Genomic DNA, 22,350 nt, shown 5'->3' with positions numbered 1-22,350 from the left:
CCTCCTCACGAAGGACAAAATAAATTTGTATATTTCACACAAAAATATGCTGCAGTATAGCTGCAATGCAAGTTTTATCGCACGCAGATCACATACATTAACATTTGAAATATCTCAATTTTACACTATATTAAATGATTGATTGTTAATATGATATTAAGCATTATGATGAAATGAACCACAACGATTATCATAGAAGGTTCTACACAGTACGATAAACAAATAGCGACTTGCTGAATGAGAACATCGAAAGTAAGAATCCAGTGAACATCTTAAGCACATCGCACACTAAACGATCTTCCTTCGATCTGATCTCCGATGAAATGGCAATTGCATTAGACACTAAATCCAATTAAACCTCTTCTTTCTGATTAAGCTTCTGAATAATGATAAGAATACTAGCGACCGGAATTTTAGTGTATTGAACTCTCCTATTTAGAATAAAATCTGGATCGGTTTCAAACCGTAGGCAATCGTACTACTGGTCTGACGTCACTACGATTCTGAGCCGATTTAGCTTTTCATCTTCCAAGAAGGATGAGATCCCTTGAAATACGGATTTCCCTAAATCTTATGACTATTTAGATCATCGCGGGTCATTCAGATTTTACGTGTTTGAATGTTCGTATCAAATGCTATTGTAGATTCTTCCGAAATCGGATCGCATAGTGTGCCTTATAGATTTCGTTTAGCTATAAACATCATCTCATGACCTGGCTTCAAATTATTCATCTCACCGCAATTACGAAGATGGGTGACGTCACGGCAGCCTTGTTGCAATCCATACTCATCAAAGTCATAGAGACAGCGCCATCTTGAGTCGAGATTCTCACCGTTCATACATCTCAATGTATCGTCCCTCCTGTTGTACTCTGTACACGTTAGGCCATCAATTTACAAGTTATATTGTCCAGTTTCATCAAAATAATATAACTTACATGACAATAAATTATCTTGAATCTTGAATCTTGAATAAAATTTCAAATGTTATACAAGGTTGTACTCATTACAATGAAAATGATTTGTTACAAGCAACCACATATTTGAATAAGTTTGATGCTACCCTGACACTCATTTTTGTTGTGGTTAAGATTATATAGTTTTCAATCATTTTAAATTTGAAATGACCAGGGGCGTTTTTAAAATATAAAACTTGTTATCACCACAATTAATTGCCACTTCGTTTCACAACAGATTTTTTATTGTCCACCCTATGCAGTTATTTCAAAAGTTTATATCAATTGTTAATAACAACTTTCATCAACCCTTGCTAAGGTTAATCTTTATTCTTACCACACGATAGTTCATCTTCCATGTTAAGTCCATGACAGTCTTTATTCCCATCACATACTGATCTACCTGGGATACATGTACCATCGTAACATTGAAATGTTCCACCAGAACAGAACTCTATATAGAGAAACACATGGACAAAATATAATCCCAACATGAAAAACGCATTAAACATACGTATACCTTGTGTTTATAAATTGGTTTAAATATATAGCAAGGAAACATAATGAATATGTAGTATATTTAAAAAGAAATAATATTCCCCGAACCGCAAATTATATGTTTGGAGCCTTAATTAATTATTTCATAATAAGAAGATGCTATTTATAGTACGTTATCTTAGGGAGGCTGTAATGCATGATACAGAAGCAGACGGCTATGACGGGGGGAAGCGAAACAAAAAGAAGAAGAAGAAGAAGAAGAAGAAGAAGAAGAAGAAGAAGAAGAAGAAGAAGAAGAAGAAGAAGAAAAAGAAGAAGAAGAAGGAGAAGAAGGAGAAGAAGAAGAAGAAAAAGAAGAAGAAAAAGGAGAAGAAGGAGAAGAAGAAGAAGAAGAAGAAGGAGAAGAAGAAGAAGAAAAAGAAGAAGAAGAAGGAGAAGAAGGAGAAGAAGAAGAAGAAAAAGAAGAAGAAGAAGAAGAAGAAGTAGAAGAAGTAGAAGAAGAAGAAAAAGAAGAAGAAGGAGAAGGAGAAGAAGAAGAAGAAAAAGAAGAAGAAGAAGAAGGAGAAGGAGAAGAAGAAGAAGAAAAAGAAGAAGAAAAAGAGGAATAGGAGGAGGAAAAGGAGTAGGATGAAGAAGAGGGGGAAGAAGAAGGAAGAGCGTAGGAGGAGAATGAGGAGAGAGAGAGGCAATGAAAGAAGAAGGGAATACAAGGACGAAACAAATGAAGAAGAGGAAAAAGAAAAGGAATACAGAAGATAAATAAGAAGGTAGAAAAAAGAACAAAAGAATCCTACTTACTGCACAGTTCTTCATCACTACCATCCACACAATCTGGAGTAATATCACACTGCTGAGATGCCTCGATACATTGTCCATTGCTACACTGAAATTCATCATCCTTACATTGAGGATAAACTATTAAAAGAATATAAAGGAAGGGATGGGAAAAAGATCGGGCCATGCTACAGATATTTGAATAAGGTGTGCTTTAAACATGCCCTGATGAAGTCTACTCGAATGAAGAATTATATATCAACTGTAATCTCTCGTTACTTCTAATAGGAGAGATGTTGCTAGTATGACGAATGATAAATATTTGAAATAATGTAAGACTGTCTTAAAAGCCTTTATCCCATTTTTTAATGAATCATTTTGTCGGCTTCTTCTCATGGTTGACTTTAATGACATGGTCCTTCTTTCATTATCTTTAAGAAATAAGAAATGATTTAGGTTTACCATTAAAAAAATGATTACTGACCCTAAAGGCCGAGCTACAAATGGGATTACTTCATAACATAGATGTCTAGTCACAAAGTGTCATGCTAATTCGGTGTTTTATTCTTCATACTATAATCAGACAACTGAAGTCATTTCCTTGTCGTTTGTTTGTTTGTTTGGTTGGTGGGTTGGTTGTATAGTTTGCTAGCTTTTTCTTTCTTTCTTTATTCATTTATTTGGAAAGCTAAGTGGAGAATCCTAATTAATATTCACCACAATGTTCCTCGTCCGACCTGTCTTGGCAGTGAGGTACATAGTCACAGTAGAATGAAGCTGAGATACATCGACCCGTATCACATTGGAAACTTGATTCAGGACAGGATAGAAAGGTACCAGGATCCACAGTGTTTCCTAATAAATCCGAACCTGTTATTTTCAAACAAATTAAGAAAATACATTCCAAGTTAGGCTGATGATAGCTTCAAATCAGTAATTAACATAGTGCTCTTTTCCCTTAGGTACTTATTTCTATTTTTTCGATTTATTTTTCTTCTTTCCCTTTACAAACATCCTTATCTTACCTTCTTTTGCACTTTCTTCTCTCTCCGTAGCAGCTTGCATTCATGAATTTCGGGTTCACAATTTGATAATGAAAAAACTGTTCATATTCAAGGAGTTGGTTCAGTGGATATCGGAGATTTATGTGATGTTGATTGTATCACAGTCATAAACTATCATTATGAAAATCACATATTTTACATGTTTTATGTTGCCAATGAAAGCAGCACAATCAAAGAAAGAAGATGTTGAAATGAAAGACGCAGACGAAGTTTTGAAGCGAAATAATCATGAAAAGGGCTGAAGAGTTACAAGTATTATCATTACTAACCTGCACAGTTCTTTTCGTCTTCTCCTCCAGTGCATTCTTCTCGTCCGTCACAAACATGAACTGATCTAATACACTCTCCATTCAGACACTCAAACATGTCATCGCCACAGATGTTTACAAGATCTGTTAATGGAAAAATAAGAAATACAATGACTGTTTTCACTCTTTCTTTCTTTTTAAAATTCCATATTGGTACATTAAAGTGCTCTTTGCACACATTCACTTCATTACGGACCTGCAAAAGCTAAATTGTAAAATTTAATATAATAGTGAAAATGAATGTCAAACATTGTCGTAAACATGCCAACAGTATTCCTCAAATTCCTAAAACGTATGATCAGTTTTTATCATGTTCTTCAAATGACAATGCTCGAGGCTGACTTCTTTATCTTTTACCTTATGCAACTGATAATCATATCCTCTTATGCAGGACATCAAGGTAATAACAATTTTAAAAAGCTGACAACACTGATAATGGAACGATAAGCAATCGCCTACCAGACACAACAAAGTAACACATGCTGCCATAATGAGCCAGTGCGCAGTCTCTGTAAACTAGCTGCCAATCATCACCATTGTATTCCATCACGTGACACGGTTCAGTCGTGACGTCATGGCGCAGTGGACTCAGGGTTTGGTTGTCAACGTTGTATACACCTGGGTAACAAGATTGTCAGATGAAAAATGATTACAGTAAGTCCTGAATCTTTTGCTGATGGCAGTCATACAACTATGACTGCCATCAGCAAAAGATTCAGGACTTACTGTAATCACTTGATTATTAGTGTTTCTGAAAAGTCTAAACACATTCAGAACTTACTGTAATCGCTTGATTATTAGTGTTTCTGAACAATCTAAATACATGTAGAGTGATTATCTTTTATAGTAAATACTTTAAGGCGCTTTTATATTTTTACAGGAAAAAAACTGCTGTGGCCAGACGGTCGGTATTCTTAGAATTCTTTATAAATGCGATTCATTATTAATGATAAAACTGTATACTGTTTTTCTGCTTCTTCTTCCTCTTCTTATTTTAATTACCCAGAATAGTATTTTTCACTGTAAAATGGAGTGTTTCTCTGTCATGTGGGGAACAATTTAAGTACAACGGGTGATTCGTTAAACGTTTAATAGTATGTAGCGCACACCTTGTATGTCGATGACCATGCCTACTGGTACAAGTGTGAACGGCCATAATAGACCAAGAACATAGATTAGACGTGGTAGAGGTAAGAGGACGGAGGACTGGATGGCCTGACATGGCAATGGAGCGGGTTGATCAAAGAGGGTAAGAGACAAGCATGTGTCAACAATTCGTAGGCTTCCAGATGAACAACCTGTCAGAGACAAAAATATAAAGACATTCCAACAAAACATTCGTTTTGAGAGGCTACTGCTTTGGTTTTTCCCATGTCTCACTACAATAATGTTAAGCTTAGGGTCAATTTTCATTCAATGTAACTTTCGAATAAATGCCAAGATAACATCAAGGAAGGGGTGAAGAGGCATGGAGCGGAAAATCATGAAAGTGAGAGATAAAGCAATATTACTATGACCATCGAGTGTAATTGAGGCAAAGATAACTCATGAAGTATAATCATTTGAAGAATGATATGAAAATATTACCTTTCGTTGATAAATCTCCAATGCTTGGAATGACAAGTTCATCAGCTGCAAAAGGTTATCAGATATACAGAGCGTCAACTTGAAGAACATACCCGTCAATAAGTCTGAAACACCAACCCATCAATAATGTCTCACATACATTATGTTACCTATTTAGTTAATGTCATTATTGCAATCATAAACTCTTTCTCACTCTCATGAATTTGCTGGGAACATGCATGCCAAGACTGTGTTGTTTTGTCAACCTACCCTGAGCGGGTTGAGAGCAAATGAATTGACTTGCTTCACGTGATGCACATGAAATGTCATGCCAATTCGCTGAGGATCGTAGGTTTTCCAATTTGATCATCGTACAATCTTCTTCCTCATGGCCATTCGGTTGAGAGTCTTCATTTTCATCAGAGCTGTTGAGTTTGAGACACAAATTTGTCAATGTAATGCAAACATAACATAACATAATAGAATCACTTGTAATTATTCTTGAACTTCGCTTCATTCCTCCATTTTTTTATTCTTGTTTGCTTATATCTTCACCTTCATATTCATCTCTCCCATTTTTATTTATATATATATATATCTCAATCAGAATGTTTACCTAGACGGTGCTATGTACCAGTCTGCATAGCTTAGAGGTCCGCCGTCTTCCCATCTGAAGCGACCTTCCTCGGCGTTATCTGTCAAACCTGAAACAAAAAAGGCATGACAAATCTTGTCATTTGTATTCGTTTTCACTCAAATTCCCTTTTATTCTTACTTCATTCGAAATGCTTCAAGACGTTTGTATAGTTTAGTATCTAGCACCGCATAAAAAGTAATCTGCGTTTGGAGCCCAGTTTGCCTCTAGAAATAAACTGTCAGTCTTTAGGGTATGTGGGGCTCTCTTTAGCAGCCAATGTACAACATTTCAGAGTTTAGGTGTCCAGGGTGACTCCTAGGGGATCAGATAACCGGAATAACTCGTAAGAATTAGGTATCCGGTTGAGTCCTAGATGTTTAGGTATCCAGTGTGATCCCGAGGGGGTTAGGATGGTGCCCTTGATAACTCCTAGAGTACTAGGTGTCCAGTATGAGTCCTAGGGGTTTATGACGGTGCTCTGGATAACTCCTAGAGTACTAGGTGTCCAGTCTGAGTCCTAGGGCTTTGTGACGGTGCCCTGGATAACTCCTAGAGTACTAGGTGTCCAGTGTGAGTCCTAGGGGGTTAGGATGGTGCCCTTGATAACTCCTTGAGTCCTAGATGTCCAGTGTGAGTCCTAGGGGTTTATGATGGTGCCCTGGAAAACTCCTAGAGTACTAGGTGTCCAGTATGAGTCCTAGGGGTTTGTGACGGTGCCCTGGATAACTCCTAGAGTACTAGGTGTCCAGTATGAGTCCTAGGAGTTTGTGACGGTGCCCTTGATAACTCCTAGAGTACTAAGTGTCCATTGTGAGTCCTAGGGGGTTAGGATGGTGCCCTTGATAACTCCTTGAGTCCTAGATGTCCAGTGTGAGTCCTAAGGGGTTAGGATGGTGCCCTTGATAACTCCTTGAGTCCTAGATGTCCAGTGTGAGTCCTAGGGGTTTATGACGGTGCCCTGGATAACTCCTAGAGTACTAGGTGTCCAGTGTGAGTCCTAGGGGGCTAGGATGGTGCCCTGGATAACTCCTAGAGTACTAGGTGTCCAGTATGAGTCCTAGGGTTTTGTGACGGTGCCCTGGATAACTCCTAGAGTACTAGGTGTCCAGTATGAGTCCTAGGGGTTTGTGATGGTGCCCTTGATAACTCCTAGAGTACTAAGTGTCCAGTGTGAGTCCTAGGGGGTTAGGATGGTGCCCTGGATAACTCCTTGAGTCCTAGGTGTCCAGTGTAAGTCCTAGGGCTTTGTGACGGTGCCCTGGATAACTCCTAGAGTACTAGGTGTCCAGTGTGATTCATAGGGGTTTATGACGGTGCCCTGGATAACTCCTAGAGTACTAGGTGTCCAGTGTGAGTCCTAGGGGGTTAGGATGGTGCCCTTGATAACTCCTAGAGTACTAGGTGTCCAGTATGAGTCCTAGGGTTTTGTGATGGTGCCCTCGATAACTCCTAGAGTACTAGATGTCCAGTGTGAGTCCTAGGGGGTTAGGATGGTACCCTTGATAACTCCTTGAGTCCTAGATGTCCAGTGTGAGTCCTAGGGGTTTATGACGGTGCCCTGGATAACTCCTAGAGTACTAGGTGTCCAGTATGAGTCCTAGGGGTTTGTGATGGTGCCCTGGATAACTCCTAGAGTACTAGGTGTCCAGTATGAGTCCTAGGAGTTTGTGACGGTGCCCTGGATAACTCCTAGAGTACTAGGTGTCCAGTATGAATCCTAGGGGTTTGTGACGGTGCCCTGGATAACTCCTAGAGTACTAGGTGTCCAGTGTGAGTCCTAGGGGTTTGTGATGGTGCCCTTGATAACTCCTTGAGTCCTAGGTGTCCAGTGTGAGTCCTAGGGCTTTGTGACGGTGCCCTGGATAACCCCTAGAGTACTAGGTGTCCAGTATGAGTCATAGGAGTCCCAGATGTTTAGATTTCCAGTGTGATTCCTAGGGTTTAGGTGGCTGGGGTGAGTCTTAGGGATTCAAGTGTCTAGGGTCAGTCCTAGGGGTTCTAGGACAATTACCCCCTGTGCAATCACCCGTGGAAAATTACCCCGGCAAACTAGCCCCAAGGACACTTACCCCCCAGAAAATTACCCCAGAGGATAATTACCCCCCCCCCCAGAAAATTACGCCGGAGAATTACCTCCCAGGACAATTAACCTCGAGGATAATAGCCCCCCCCCTAGGACAACTACACCCGTGGACAGTTGTCCTTGGGCTAGCTGACCTCGGGGAGGGGGAGGGGGGGGGGTAATTGTCCTCGGGGGTGATTATCCTCGGGGTTTATTGTCCTCAGGGGTAGTTGTCCTTGGGGGGAAATTCTCCGGGGGGTAATTGTCCCCGGGGGTAGTTTTCAGGGGGGTGATATTCCATTGGGTAATTGTCCTTATACGGTCCTAGGGGTTGTAGTTTTGTAGGTGTCTGAAATGAGTCCTAGCGGTTTAGGTGGCTTTGTCGAGTCTTACGGATTCAGGTGTCTCGTTTTATTCCTAGAGGATATTGTCCAGGATAAGTCCAAAGGACAAAAATAAATGTCAAATGGTAACTTTGCTGTCACAATTATTGTGTAATGAGATTAACAAGCAGTATAGTCCAGAATTTCAAGAATCGAGTAATACCAATGTAGGTTTTCATGTTGTTGCCAGTAAACCATGATGACGTCAACATGTAATGGATCAAATTCATCTCTTTGGCGGTTTTTATGCTGACAAGAAAGGCGCCAATATTTTGGCACATCTTCGAGGCTTCGTTCCAGCGAATCGTCTGATTGCGTGAGGTAAACTGGTAGCATTTACTTCCAAACAGTTCCCATCCCCCGGGACATGTGTAATCTATTTGTGTAAATTGAATGAAAGAAAAAAAATAAAGAAAGAAAATATACTTCGTGATATTTGAATTAATAATATAAAGGGCTATATTGATGTAAGATACTAATATTTCTATATTGACTGCACAGACAATAAAAACGTTATGGATATAATTTTATTTTAATCGTAAAAAGAGGGTGAAAAATTAATGAATTAAAAAAATCGAATCCTTAAAACGTCGCAAATTTTGGTAATGCTTTGAGTTCGATACTTTCTTCTCCTCGCAATGACAAGACATCTTCGTTCAGCCGCTTTACACATTTAAATTTTTAGAGGGATGGTAGTAGTATTTGGCATGCATTCTGTTGTTTCGAGTGTAGCGTAACAAAGTTCCTAATTCCAAACTAAATCGTCACGAAGTACCATGTTTTTCGTTTATAAGTTAGTTTACCTGAAACATTTGTTGTTGAGTCTACATCTAGCTCAGTGTAGGTGGCATGGTACTCGGCATGAAAACCATTTCCTTGGAGATCATCATCTGAAACAAACTCAATGACTACAACATTCAGGCTGCTTCTGACGTCATTTGAGGGCGGGTTTGAATTGCAGAAACGTCCCAAGATCGGATCTTTATCATTCACCCCGTCATAGACAACCAAGTAGTCTGTTTGAGTACACTCGTGGTCATTGATGTCGGAGACGACATTGAAATGAGTAAACGTTACGGTCACGAAGGAGCCTTCATGCGTGACAATATTCCATCGGCATTGTGAATTGGGCGCGTAAGGAAAGGGGTAGTTGACGGAGACAAACACAGCAGCAGAAAGGGTGCAGTACTCCACACCTGAACAAGTATCGCGACCAAATCCACAGCCTCCTAATTCTGAAAGAAACGAAAAATGGAAATGTATACTCTACGTACATGAGAAGCTACTTTTATTAATGTACTAATTGTGAAAGATCTGGATGAGTCCGTACCGAATTAGCACTAAATACCATTTGTTCTACATTTTAACCTCCCGATAGTAATGTATACTATTTACATTGATAAGCTAGAAAGACGGGGGTGGTGGCTATATAATTGACAATGATGACTAATTGTTATAGCTTTAACAAATTCCTATTAATGATTTACATTTTTGTTTTAATACAATGACTTCTTTACCAAAGAATCATGTTTATCCTATAAGTATGTTTGGAAGTAAAGAAACATGAACAAAACTTGAGGGGACTCCATCCCATGCATATCCCTTAACCGATGGCCTTGTTAATCTTAATTTAATCTACCATGAAAAGGATAGGTAGCACCTCCCCCCCCCCCCCCCCCTTCCCTCCTGGCTGTGGCGTAGCGGTGAATGACGTACCTGTTGTGTTGTAGACAAGATTGAACCCAGTTGATTTGCCCGCTAACCATGTGTCCAAGGCGATGATGACCGTCGATGAGCTGGATATGATGAGAGGCTGGGTCTTATTCCCACAAAGTGCGCGTTTCAGGATACCGGTTGGTGTACGTACTGACACACGATCAATACAGTTCGCAGAGACACTCTCGATTTCGAAGTCGTTGAAATGAAGAGAGATGTAGCGATCAGATCGAACAGTAATATTGAATTCACAGCTGGTGAATGGTGGAATAATAGACGGGAAATCATTGGTCTGGATTGAGCCTGATGGTCCATGAAAGCTGACTGTCTTACCGCATACAGCATTGCAATCTGTAACTGTGCAGTCTGCAGTGGGATTAGAAAATGATTCAAAGAGTCCTAAATCAATTGTTTTCACAAAATATCTTTTAGGATATACCAAATGTTGAATAACTGGAAGTCATGAAACGTTGGGCATCATTGAGGAAGGCTATTGAAGAAGGTATACCACAATTACTTGGAAATGGTTGAGAGGTTTGACTTTGGAAACATAGGAGCGAAGTGTGGGGCTTTCAAAGGTATCCTGCATGTGGTACTAGCCCATCAGAGCTAAAGATGTCTGGTAACATGCTCTAGCTCCCACAAATATTTGGATAACGTAAGGCATTTTCTTAAATTATTAGTCATTCTTAATGCATAGGTATCATAACTATTTAATGTAATTCTTTTAACTTTAACTTATATGCAAGCAACTGGATGGGTAGAGCCTACGACAGGTCATCCATATACTGGATATGCCTCTGCATTTCATACATTATTTCAGTGTCAAAATAATAAATGTCAACTTGCAGACATACATGAAACTCCTAGTGCTTACAGTTCTAAAGTTGTAAACAGGATTCGAAGTTTGACTTACCGACCATATCATAACTGGCTTCAAAGCCAAGTTCATTTGGCATATTGGCAGTCAACGACCACATGGTGAGTTCAACGAATACGACATTGGACTGGCTAATGACCTCGACGTTATCAAGTTCACCGCAGTACTGACCACGTGTTTGATTGGTCTTACCGATGACGTCAAAAACACCAAGGGTGTCTTGGCATTTTGAATTGCGAAGATCTTGACGCAACATCATTTTTATGATGGTAAGTCTAGATACAACATAAAAAAAAATAATATTGAATTCAGAATATTGATGTTGGTAGTAAAGGCAATAGACATCATTGCAGTAAAATTACAAGCACTTATGATAATTAAAATGATACTTCTACTGCTATATTTGTTCCACTGGATCTATAAAAAAATTGTTCTTCGGCATCTTTTTTCTTTTTCTCCTTCTTCTTCTCCTCGTCCTTTACCTTATTCTTCTTTCTCTCCTCCTACTCCTCCTCCTTTTTTCTTTTTCGTACTCTTGCAACAGATTTTCCGAAAGAAAGTATGAAGGTAACACTTAAGTTTATATAACTTTTGTGACCACATTCAATACAAATTTAACGCACACAAATGAAAAATTCTAATAGAATATTCATATGAAAAGATTTTTTTATCAAAAAACGTGTGAGAGAATGGTCCATTTGAATTACAAAACGGATAAGATCCTTACCTGACTTTCATACTCTCAGGTCCCTTAATCAGAAAGTTACATGTTGATTGCTGGTTGTAGAATGGAGGGTAACTGAACGCTTGTATGTGACCTACTGAAGCTGATGTCACGTGTGATGTGACGTCATTAGACCAAAAGTCATGGCAACGAAGATCAGCATATTCTACAATGCAAAGAAATTCAATTATTTGTTCATCTTGAAAACCTTGTATGTGATTACAATACATATACAGTCTTCAGAAAACACAAAATTAAATCCCTTGTACATTTAATTAGCTTGGTGTTTATCTCGTTGTTTATATTTGCTGTGAAAATAAATAATCAGAGGTGACAAACAGTGAACATGATCGCATAGACTTTCTAGGAATCAACTCAACTCAATTCCAATACTCTTTTGTAGGCCTATACTCCCATAGAAATCAAGTTTAGGTTATGTAAGAAGTCATTGCAATTTTGTAATTAATAGGTGATGGAAAGCGCTACTGAATTTGCTTTCTGTTGATATTTCGAAAGTCTTTGCGATCAGGTTAGTGAATGGTGAAACATTGTGAACGATACCAATATTTCGAGAATAAAATTGCCTACGTACCTCGCTCACAGATGAATGGTTTCTGATCATGACAGTCAGACGATTCGATTATAATCTCAGTCGCGTTCCATATGATTGAAGGGCAGAGATCATTTGCAGCAAAAAGATCGTCTTGTACCCAAGTATCACTTACATTTGCCACGTTCAAAGCCTGTAACATGATTAGAAACGGAATGGTTGCCGGGTTTAATCCTTACTGTATATCTTTCATGTATTGATCAAATTTTGAACGTTTGGAAACGATTTCGTCACCACGCAAAAGACGCCTATCAGATTCGAACCTAGAACATTGACAAGAGGTTTACCAGAATGCCGAACACTAGGCCAACTACAATCTACAATATCCACAGAGGAAGAAGGTGTTTTAAAAATCGAGGGAGACTCGGAAATAACGGTGCTCACCACTAATAAGCACACCCATGTCTTTGAGAAGTTATAATACCATTACTCTGAATGTTCTGTTTCATTAATTTACTTTTCTATAGATTAGTTCCTCCAAAACAAACCCAACAATTATTTTGTTAATGGTTTATGTAACAATTTTATCATGAATACAAGATTCAGTTATAGGGTTAATGATGAACGGGGTACCTGTATAAAGCTCTCATCGCTGACAGTGGGTAGACGACTCTGAATTGCCCTGCATTGATTGGTAGCTTCTGCCCACGTGACCGTTTCGGATTCCATGACGTAAAAGCATGATGATCCTTTATTTAGGGCAATGCTGCTTGTAAGATTCATGACATATTCGCATATGCCTGAGAGAATTATCAAAAGAAGTTATTTGAATAATAAGTATCTTAATGATTCCTAGACAATTTTCTTTTACGTACTATGCCCAGAATCTGAACCGTCTTGTTTGTTTGTGCTGGGAGATACGCACAGGACATGTAAGGAAATTAATAAGTCAAGGGAGCCTTTCTCTCTATATGTGTTTGCCCGAAACTGAAAAAGTCGCGCAAAAAGGAAATTGATTGACGCCTATTCTTCAAGGAACTTCATAAAACTATATACAGCTTCATCGGATTGACATGTATATAATAGAACATTGGTAAAAAGGAAGCACCTGTTTAGCCTCATTTAACCTGTACTTACCCACACACTCTCTTCCAGAGGAGTCTAACCGGTAACCATCTGGGCATGCGCAGTGGTAGCCCCCATCATAGTTTACGCATTCATGTGAGCACCCATTTTCACTGCTAAGACACTCATCTATATCTGCATAAATATTGTGATAGTAAGACAGAAATGGAAAGGTATAGCGGTATTCAAGGGCATATTACATTTTTTGTAATACATAAAATTGACCATTTCAAAAACGCCGGAGTCGTATTTTGTATAAACTTGGTCGAAAATTCGAGTTCCGGTGTAGAACCTTTGCAAAGACGTTGATTTATATTTTGCACTCTCGACCCAGATGTAGTAAAAGTGTTACTGGCGGGAATTATTCCTTGAACTTGACACTGCTCCATATGACTACGATTACTGAAGCGCATGAGTAAACATATTAAAGCAATTTTGAAAGTACATTATATGAGCTGTGAAATGCAGAAGATATTGCTGTTAATATTAGTATTATAATATCATGAAGAATAATTTTTGAATCTTCAAAATTGAGATATTTATGGGAAAAATAACTCTAAAAGAATCTATTTTGTGTGCAAAAGATCCCGGATTCATTTCCCGGACGAACCTCCGACCCCCCCCCCCCCCAAAAAAAAGGGGGGTTGTCAGGCAGTAGTAGACAGAAGTAGTGGTGGTAGTAGTAGCAGCATCAGGAGTAGTAGTAGTAGTAGTAGTAGTAGTAGCAGTAGTAGTAGTAGTAGTAGTAGTAGTACTAGTAGTTGTTGTGGTAGTATAAGAAGAAGTAGTAATAGTAGTTGTGGTAGTATTAGAAGAAGTAGTAGTAATAATAGTAGTAATAGTAGTAGTAGAAGTAGTAGTAGTAGGAGTAGTAGTAGTAGTAGTAGTAGTAGTAGTAGTGGTGGTGGTATAGTAGTAGTAGTAGAAGTAGTAGAAGAAGAAGTAGATATAGTAGTAGTATCAGCAGTAGAAGTAGTAGTAGTAGTAGTTTTTATAGTAGTACTCTCTTTCTAAAAAAAAGGTGATTTTTAACTCTATTTTCACTTTCTTGGGAGTGAAGTCAGTTATCACTTGCTTAGGAGTGAATATCGATTGATTTAAGAGTGCTCTCTAAGAAGAAAAGAGTCAATGTTCACTCCATTTTCACTCCATTTTCACTACATTTTCACTCTCCAGAGGAGTGACGTCAGTGATCACTCGATTTTTTTTCAGAGAGAGTAGGTACTACTAATACTATCAATACTACTACTATTACTACTACTTCTGCTGCTACTACTACTACTTCTGCTGATACTACTACTACTTCTACTATGACCCACTATGAACAGGCCGAAAAATTACTTAAAATTATCTTGCCAATATCTTAAATTCCAGCGAAATGTCTTAAAACTAGTAGTAGTAGGAGGAAGAGGAGGGGGTGGAGTAGTTACCATCAGTTTCTTACCTATTTCACAGAGGGATCCACGCAGAAGAGCACTTTTACATTCATACTGTGTCCACTTAAACCCCGCAAGTCCGTCGATTGCCGTACAATATGCGTCGGTACTGACAGGCAGAGCGTAGAGGAATTGTTCATAGATGACAGGAGTACCGTCATCCCACATCCAATCTTCCTCGCCTTCTTTCATAGCTCCTATTGTCAACTGTGTTTTGCTCTGTAATACGAGCTCAGAACGATGATCTGAAAGCTGGGTCTGGATGTTTGATGACTTGACTGTAGCTCGCTTGCTGTCCTCAGCAAAGATGTCGCTACACGCTCCTTCTGCGTTGCTGCTTACAGATCCGTAACATTTCCCACTAAAGATCACTCCTTTCTCGGATCCACATACCCTCCCAGTACCTAGGATTGGAGTAGATTAAAAAAAAATATCTTCATTGTATACGCTGCGTAACAAGATCAGATTTATATTTGAAAGTTGCACGTATTCCATATTTTTTGTTTTAAATGATATGTTATGAACGAGATTAAGAACGGGCCCTCAATGACGGCATTTTTTTACTGAAGCTGCAACCCTGTTTAAATAACAATACTGAGAATAAATAAAAGAATGTTTTATTATAACGATATTGAGGCTTTGCTATATACCACTTTTCATCTTACTGGCTATATCAAGGCCAAAGAATCAATTTCACGAAAGATGGGTCTCACGTAACCCATGAGTGTCGAAAGTGTACATTTTGCATCAAACAAGGGCTAGACTGCCTACCTATCAACGGACAGCCGATGATCTCAACCCGCATTCTTTTTTTAGCACTATACCATTCATATGGCATGATACGAACACGGCGTGTGATGATTGGTCGATCAAGAGTGTTCTTCGCTTCAGTATTCTGATCGCTGTTCCCGGGTAAAATCTGAAATGGATCAGAATTTGTATCATTTTTAGTGTCAAAGGTACGGACAAAAATAACTTGTTCAAAGACTATGTACAATTTCATACATTAATTTGTTGAGATTTTAATAATAATAATACTACTAATAATAATGATAATACTATTACGAATAATAATGATAATAATAATAATAATAATATAACAATACAAATAATGATAATGGGCTCTTGTACAGATATCATTGTCTGTCAGCCTAAGTTAAACACTTTACTAATTCATAGTTCAGCCTGTAACAACAAAGAAATATGAAAAAGAAATATGAAAAAACATAATTGGCATCAATATGATGCAATGTGGATACTATATAGAAGTCCCATTATTGAAAGTATTGTAGAACGAGATGGTTAATTATGAAGATTAATAGGATTAACCAGATGGAACCAGTCGGTCTTTTCCAATTACATCATGTATTATATACCTCACTTAAGAAATCCAGCCATCTGATTGGTCGAAATTGCATTCATAAACTTTAACTATTTCTGTAAAATTCCCAGTAACCATGGTTAAAACAGTTCTAAAATCCCAGTAACCATGGTTACCGGGAAAATAGTTCAGTCTCCATGGTTACCCCATAGGTTTACATGTTAACAAATGGTTTGAGCGATCGAGGATACCGTACGTGTGCGAAGAATTGGTCGGTATTTTCATACAAGACAAGACAATTCCAAACAAGACAAAAATGGCTCAAGAAACTCTCCCAAGATTTCAACTTATCAAATGCAAGACTCGCTGACAGCAAGAACAACAAAAAGGGTACGTGAAATTATCCATAAACATGTTCGTTTAGTTGCTGAAAAAGCATAGACGTAGACTCTAGACGAAATAGATCTAGTTGTCAGGGTGTCTGATCGCGCACCCGATGTTGTGTGTTAAAATTCTTCTCATAGAGTTTGCACGCAATGCAGTCGCTATGCAGTCTACGTGCATTGCGCGACCATTCAAAAAAAGTGAAGTTTTTTTTTTCAATTCGAGATTCAAACCTTTATCTGTTGTGATCCTGAAGGTGATACTCAATAAGTGAGGTGTCATATGAAAGCGCAGGTTCTTCTCCATATTACCCACAGGGCCGGCCCACCCCCAACATTGTACAAATATCTTGCTTAGACTAGAATCTAGATCTAGTCTACTCTCAAAGATACACTCATAAAAAACAACTGTGCAGATAAACTAGAGAAAGGCCAAGGTGGTGTCATTAGTTGACTCTTTTGTTTTCGGCATATAAAAGTATTAATGACTGCTTTAATATTCGAGAAATAGTTGTTTTTATACGCTCTCGGGAAGGTTACAATTGGGCTATTGCCCTCTGCACGCCTCGGGCAATAGCACAATTCTAACCTTCCCTTGAGCGTATAAAAACAACTATTTCTCTCAAAGCAGTCATTAATACTATAATATGACATTCTTCTTCTATATACAGAGTGAGTCAGAAAAAATGTCCCACTTTTCAAAAGTTGTTTTGTTTGAAGTATGAATTATTTAATCATGGGTTTCATAATATGTCTTGATAGAGTTATCCTCCCAGTACATTTAGGTACCATTTTCATTTGAATCTCTGCATCAGACAATCTTTACAAGACTGACAGATCTCTCTTGTGCCAAGTTACTGGGTGAGGAATAAAACAGTGCATTGAAAAAAGGCAGTCAGACAGACAGACACACACACACGCACACACAAACGCACGCACACACACACGCACACACACACACACACAACACATACGGTAACAATTGTTTCAAAATTTCCCATTTTCTGATTAAGCATTCATTTTTATCAAGATCATTGAATGTTTAAGTGGCATTTCCCTGACAATCTTTCCCACTACCACCATCATATCATCATCATCATCATCATTGTCATCATCTCAATCTTCATCATTATCATCATCATCATCAAAATGAAGTGCTCATGAATCCAATGTGCTATCTCAATACGTAGGTACATTATCAATCGTTGGCTATGTCTTTTGTCAGTGTGTGGATGTGCGTGTGCGTGTGTGTGTGTTTTTGTCTGTCTGGCTGTTTTTGTTCAAAATACTATTTTATTCCTCACCCAGCAACTTGGCGCAAGTGAGATCTGGCAGTCTTGTAAAGATTGTCTAATGTTCAGTCATGCATGCAGAGATTCAAATAAAAATGGTACCTAAATGTACTGGGAGGATAACTCTATCAAGACATATCATGAAACCCATGATTGAATATTCATACCTCAAACAATACAACTTTTAAAAAGTGGGACATTTTTTCTGACTCACTCTGTATAACATCACATTATACTATGTTTCAAAATAAAATATAAAAATATAAAGAGTCTCCCAGACGGCGCTTTTAAATTAATTCCCTTCTTACCATTTCATTCCCCTCGATATCTTTGTAGAAACGCCATGTCTCAGATTCATTGGTACTATGCATGCTCCAGTAAACCAGTCGGTAGGAGGTGACCCAACTCAGAATAGTCTTCAGGCCTGCACCTTGGGTGATGATACCCGTCACGGTATGGAGCTCCGATAAATCAACCTTAAGATGTTAGAAGATGTGCTTTGAATTAATGTTTGCCTTAAGCTTATTTTTTCATGATTTGTTTTTGTAATTTTCAAAGTGTTTAACATGTTTGCAACTTTTAGAATTGCACAGACTCTATTTCTGACGGAAAATGGACGTTGTCGTGTTCTCAAAATGACAAATAGACTTGAATCAATGTTGAATGTCAACGTCCAAGAAACTCTGACCAATTTCCAATGGTAGCAATGTGCTTGCTGCATAAGATTTATGTTTTATCTATTATTAATTTTTATCTCATCCGATTGATCTGAAAAACCGTAACAATAGTATTCTCGTTACCTGTAGCCAGTCATTCCTTGCAAGAGAGCCCCTTGCACCCCAAAACGGCCGAGCGTCTACTGAGGGTATTGAAGGTAAATCACTCTCTTCAATATGCAGGCGGCCATGGTGTCCGGGTGAAGCAACATAGAAGGTGCTAGCTGTTATGGCTTTATTGGGGATGCGACCAGACTCCATTCCAAGTCTGTTGTTACAAACTAACAAAAAAGTGGGGATCAGAAAAACTTGTAAACGTATGTGTGTGTTCTTGTATGGAATATTATTCAGCTACTTCATGTAAACTCATTGGCGGACATTACGTCCCGGACCGAAATGTAAAAAATCTACTAATAAAGCAAATAGTAGGTAAGTGGTCATCAAAGCTATATAATCGTAATTCATGTTTTGCGCCAACGACGTATTCTATATGATTATGATACAAAGGCTTAATTTTATTTGTTAATGGAACAAAAATTCTACATGGAGAACTTCCACCTCCCTGCGAATACTTATTCTAAAAAGCGAAAGATTGGACATCTTCTTGTTTGAAACGCCTGCCACTATTTAATGTCAGCGTAATTTTGTTTACCCAGGGAAGAATCATCAACTTAACACTATTGTTCGGGACATGAGCTAATAAAAGTGAGTCCACATTTCCTTGAGTTCTAAAGGGAGCATGATTGCAAAGTAAGGTAAGTTCTGATGCCTTGTGCGCCACGTTTCGAAATATGTGGGCAGTACAATGACATGGTACATAATCCAAATATCAAACTAAGGCAATTCAATACGGTAATAAAATGTCTCGAATTGAGTTCTATACTAAGTCTTTGCGATTGTGTGAGCCAATGTTTCTTATATTAGGGTTTCAAATTCAAATAATTGACCCACCTCTGTTCTGGCATCCGATAAACTCAAGACGGAGGCAGATATCACGATACCACGTGACCGGATGAACTCTTACACGAAGGGTCGCAAATGGTGGATTCAGGTCATTGCGTACAAGAGTTGTCATGTCCCTGTTGCCTTCAAAAACCTTGTGAAATGAAAGAGATCATTACAATAACATGGTGCAATGAATTTGTATGTTCCGTTTCAGCAAAATTCTGGAAACAAATGATATACAAATAATCATGGGGAAAATCAAAATGTGTAACCGCATTCAGAGCCTCAAATCAAAGGAATAGAGAACGAACATGAAATTAAGTGTTTCATAATTCATGTGCATTTACAGCTTTGTGATCTGTTTAATAGTTGACATTTCAGCTCATAAAAAACCGATTCCTACCAAGAAAATAATTGACTATTACCTAAACGATCAGAGACAATGACTAAGTTACTAAGTTAGTCAGATGATGTAATCCTCTTCAAACTTTTCCTGTTTAATAACAAAAGATCTATTTTACCACTGTTCTGATGTCGTTGCGATACTGTGCGTCATCTTGGCCATCCGAGATTGTGTAAGACTTCACCCATGCTTCGATATCTAGACACCCTTGAGTGACCACGCCCTGAACTAACTTCTCACTGCCGAAGTTGATCTGAATGAAAAAGAAAGGAATTATAATAATAATCTTTTAGTCCACTCAAAATTTTATTAAACCGAAACGAAAATTCTTCTTGCCCTATTGATCGTGAGCCCGGCAGCCACTGATTAGCGCCAGATCGACGTTGCTCTATCCCTTATTGTTGAACGCCAAACAAGGTAGCAGTAACTCCCATCTTTTAACGTCTTTTGGTATGACGCGGCCGGGGATCGAACCCACGACCTCCCGGTTTTGAGGCGGACGCTCTACTGACTGAGCCAACACTCTGGTGACAGTATATGTTATATGGGAACCCCAAGATGGAGGAAACGATCAAAATGTCTTTTGGCCAAGATAAAAGAAAAAAGATAAATGTGTGAGCTTTCTCATCTTTTGTACGTCAGTTTGACTGTGTCCAGTGCATATGATATTATTCAGCAAGACTCGGCCGAATTATTCCCATTTTGATCAAAATTTTACAAAACTTTACCAAACTCCACAATATCCACCAATTGCAATTGCTTCCAGACAGTTTATTCCAGTGTATTCCAGCATGGCCAGTGCGCAAAGGAAGCCGAAAAATGTGAATGATGAAGGATTGTACCTACCTGTATCCATTGACCTGCAGATGATTGTGCTGGGATCCACCCATATCCGACTTGTTTGATGTATCCTACCCTGGCTGATGATGGAGGGTGGAGCGCATCACTGTTCCAGGATGATGCCTCTATCTGGTTGTCATGGATACGATTTAGGGTAAGTCCCATTACCTCATCACAATCTAAAATCAGGCGATAATAATTGCATTTAATAAACTGATTTTGTGAATGACATATTATGCTATAATATGAATATTCAAAACCGTCACTCAAAAAGACTCAATATTAGCAGTGGTAACAAAGTCATACCAAACACGTACAATCTTCTACATAGGCCTATGATCATGATAGATCAAAGGTGTCCTTTCCTTTTGACTGACGATAAATAATTTGAGTTGAATGGCATTTCTTCGACCCGAATCAAAAGAATAGTAGTAAGGGAGACACAAGTAATCTAGCATGTCTAAAGAGAGAAACGAAAGACAGTGTCTAAGGAAATTAATCCTACATTTTTTTTGCGGGAAATGAGGATTTCTATTTTACGATGCATTTCCTACAGAGCACCCATCTACACATCTCATATTTCCAAATATGCTGTTCGCGCCCTCTTTCTCCTTCCCTCTCTCAACCTTATACTCCTCTTTTATGCTGCTACTGTCAATGTGTTCAATCTCTTTTCAGCTTTCCCTTTGGTTTTCTACTTTACTCTCACTCTTTTGAATATTTAAAACAAATTTACGTCGTATGGAGGCACGGCCACACCAGAATTACAAAATAAGAAACGCCTCCTGGCGTGAACATGAATATGCATGAGCACCCTTCCTGATGAGGGAGTGTCTCCCATACCAATGTTATTTTCATTCTCCCTTAAACACTTTTTATCACCTTTGTCCCTTTGTATCACCCCCTCTCACTAACTCTCTTCACTATCCCCTTAACTCTCTTTCTCTCTCTCTTTCTCTCCAATCCTCCCCCTCTGTCTCTTTCGCTCTTTTTCTCCCTCCTTCCCCCTCTCTTTCTCCCCTCTCTCTCTCTCTCTCTCTCTCTCTCTCTCTCTATCTCTCTTTCTCTCTCGTTCATTAGATACCCGTACCATTGTCTAGACAGCCGATGATCCCGACAGAGAGACATATCTTGTTTTGCCAGGTCTTGGGTAGTATTCGTAGACATCTCGCACGGATAGGTGTAGGGAGGAAGATCGTCGTGCTGCATGTGGCTTCCGCGTTGGCAAACAATTCCTGAAATGAAAATCATTAGAAATAGAAAAAGAAAGGAGGATGAAAATGTGCAAGATGACAAAGGAGAATGAAAACAATTATTGTTGAATGAGGGGAAAAAGGAATTAGACGAGTAATAGTTTGATAAACTAATGATTTACTTTATACTTCTTGGGTTAAAATAAATCCATATATCAGTTCTGAATCCATTGAACTTTATGATACCGCATCATGCCTTATTAGGAATATTACACAGGATCTCTGATTATGACAAAACGAATTAAAGTATATGTACAGTGTTTGAACAGGAACATGACTTCTACAAAATTTCGTATGAAACGACTTTACTCGATGCTTATCAGTCCAAAGGCTCTGTGTATTCAGCAAAGGGACAATGTGGTAAAGTATGATTGTCTGGGTTAGAATTAGACGGATGCTGAGCTTATTTGTTCAGATCCAGTTAATGGATGAAGTAGGCACAGGCTCATGACTCTTGTTTGAGGTGCGTGCTGCATGTTGCCTTGTAAAACTGATCTTTATGAGTATTTCATATTTGA

General features: G+C 38.6%; 1 protein-coding gene across 1 annotated transcript in view; it reads right to left on the bottom strand.

Moving 5' to 3' along the window:
- LOC105445399 overlaps positions 1-22,343 on the bottom strand; it is a 32,467-nt gene extending 10,124 nt beyond the window's left edge. The window contains exons 1-26 of the mRNA XM_030984962.1: positions 21,670-22,343; positions 20,586-20,758; positions 19,858-19,992; positions 19,343-19,487; positions 18,476-18,672; positions 17,984-18,151; positions 15,451-15,598; positions 14,688-15,083; positions 13,256-13,378; positions 12,752-12,918; positions 12,161-12,311; positions 11,572-11,734; positions 10,881-11,119; positions 9,965-10,330; positions 9,052-9,483; positions 8,412-8,624; positions 5,783-5,870; positions 5,437-5,591; positions 5,188-5,232; positions 4,710-4,898; positions 4,060-4,218; positions 3,562-3,684; positions 2,946-3,098; positions 2,253-2,369; positions 1,294-1,410; positions 738-872 (exon numbers count right to left, since the gene is read on the bottom strand). Of these exons, the coding sequence (XP_030840822.1) occupies positions 738-872; positions 1,294-1,410; positions 2,253-2,369; positions 2,946-3,098; positions 3,562-3,684; positions 4,060-4,218; positions 4,710-4,898; positions 5,188-5,232; positions 5,437-5,591; positions 5,783-5,870; positions 8,412-8,624; positions 9,052-9,483; positions 9,965-10,330; positions 10,881-11,119; positions 11,572-11,734; positions 12,161-12,311; positions 12,752-12,918; positions 13,256-13,378; positions 14,688-15,083; positions 15,451-15,598; positions 17,984-18,151; positions 18,476-18,672; positions 19,343-19,487; positions 19,858-19,992; positions 20,586-20,744 (4,483 nt within the window). The 5' untranslated portion in view covers positions 20,745-20,758; positions 21,670-22,343. The remainder of the gene's footprint in view (positions 1-737; positions 873-1,293; positions 1,411-2,252; positions 2,370-2,945; positions 3,099-3,561; positions 3,685-4,059; positions 4,219-4,709; positions 4,899-5,187; positions 5,233-5,436; positions 5,592-5,782; positions 5,871-8,411; positions 8,625-9,051; positions 9,484-9,964; positions 10,331-10,880; positions 11,120-11,571; positions 11,735-12,160; positions 12,312-12,751; positions 12,919-13,255; positions 13,379-14,687; positions 15,084-15,450; positions 15,599-17,983; positions 18,152-18,475; positions 18,673-19,342; positions 19,488-19,857; positions 19,993-20,585; positions 20,759-21,669) is intronic.
- Between the last annotated feature and the right edge of the window lie 7 nt (positions 22,344-22,350).

Source organism: Strongylocentrotus purpuratus, unplaced genomic scaffold (assembly GCF_000002235.5).
Source record: "Strongylocentrotus purpuratus isolate Spur 01 unplaced genomic scaffold, Spur_5.0 spur5_scaffold_14, whole genome shotgun sequence".
Taxonomy (NCBI): domain Eukaryota; kingdom Metazoa; phylum Echinodermata; class Echinoidea; order Camarodonta; family Strongylocentrotidae; genus Strongylocentrotus; species Strongylocentrotus purpuratus.
This window is presented reverse-complemented; position numbering and strand designations above follow the sequence as displayed.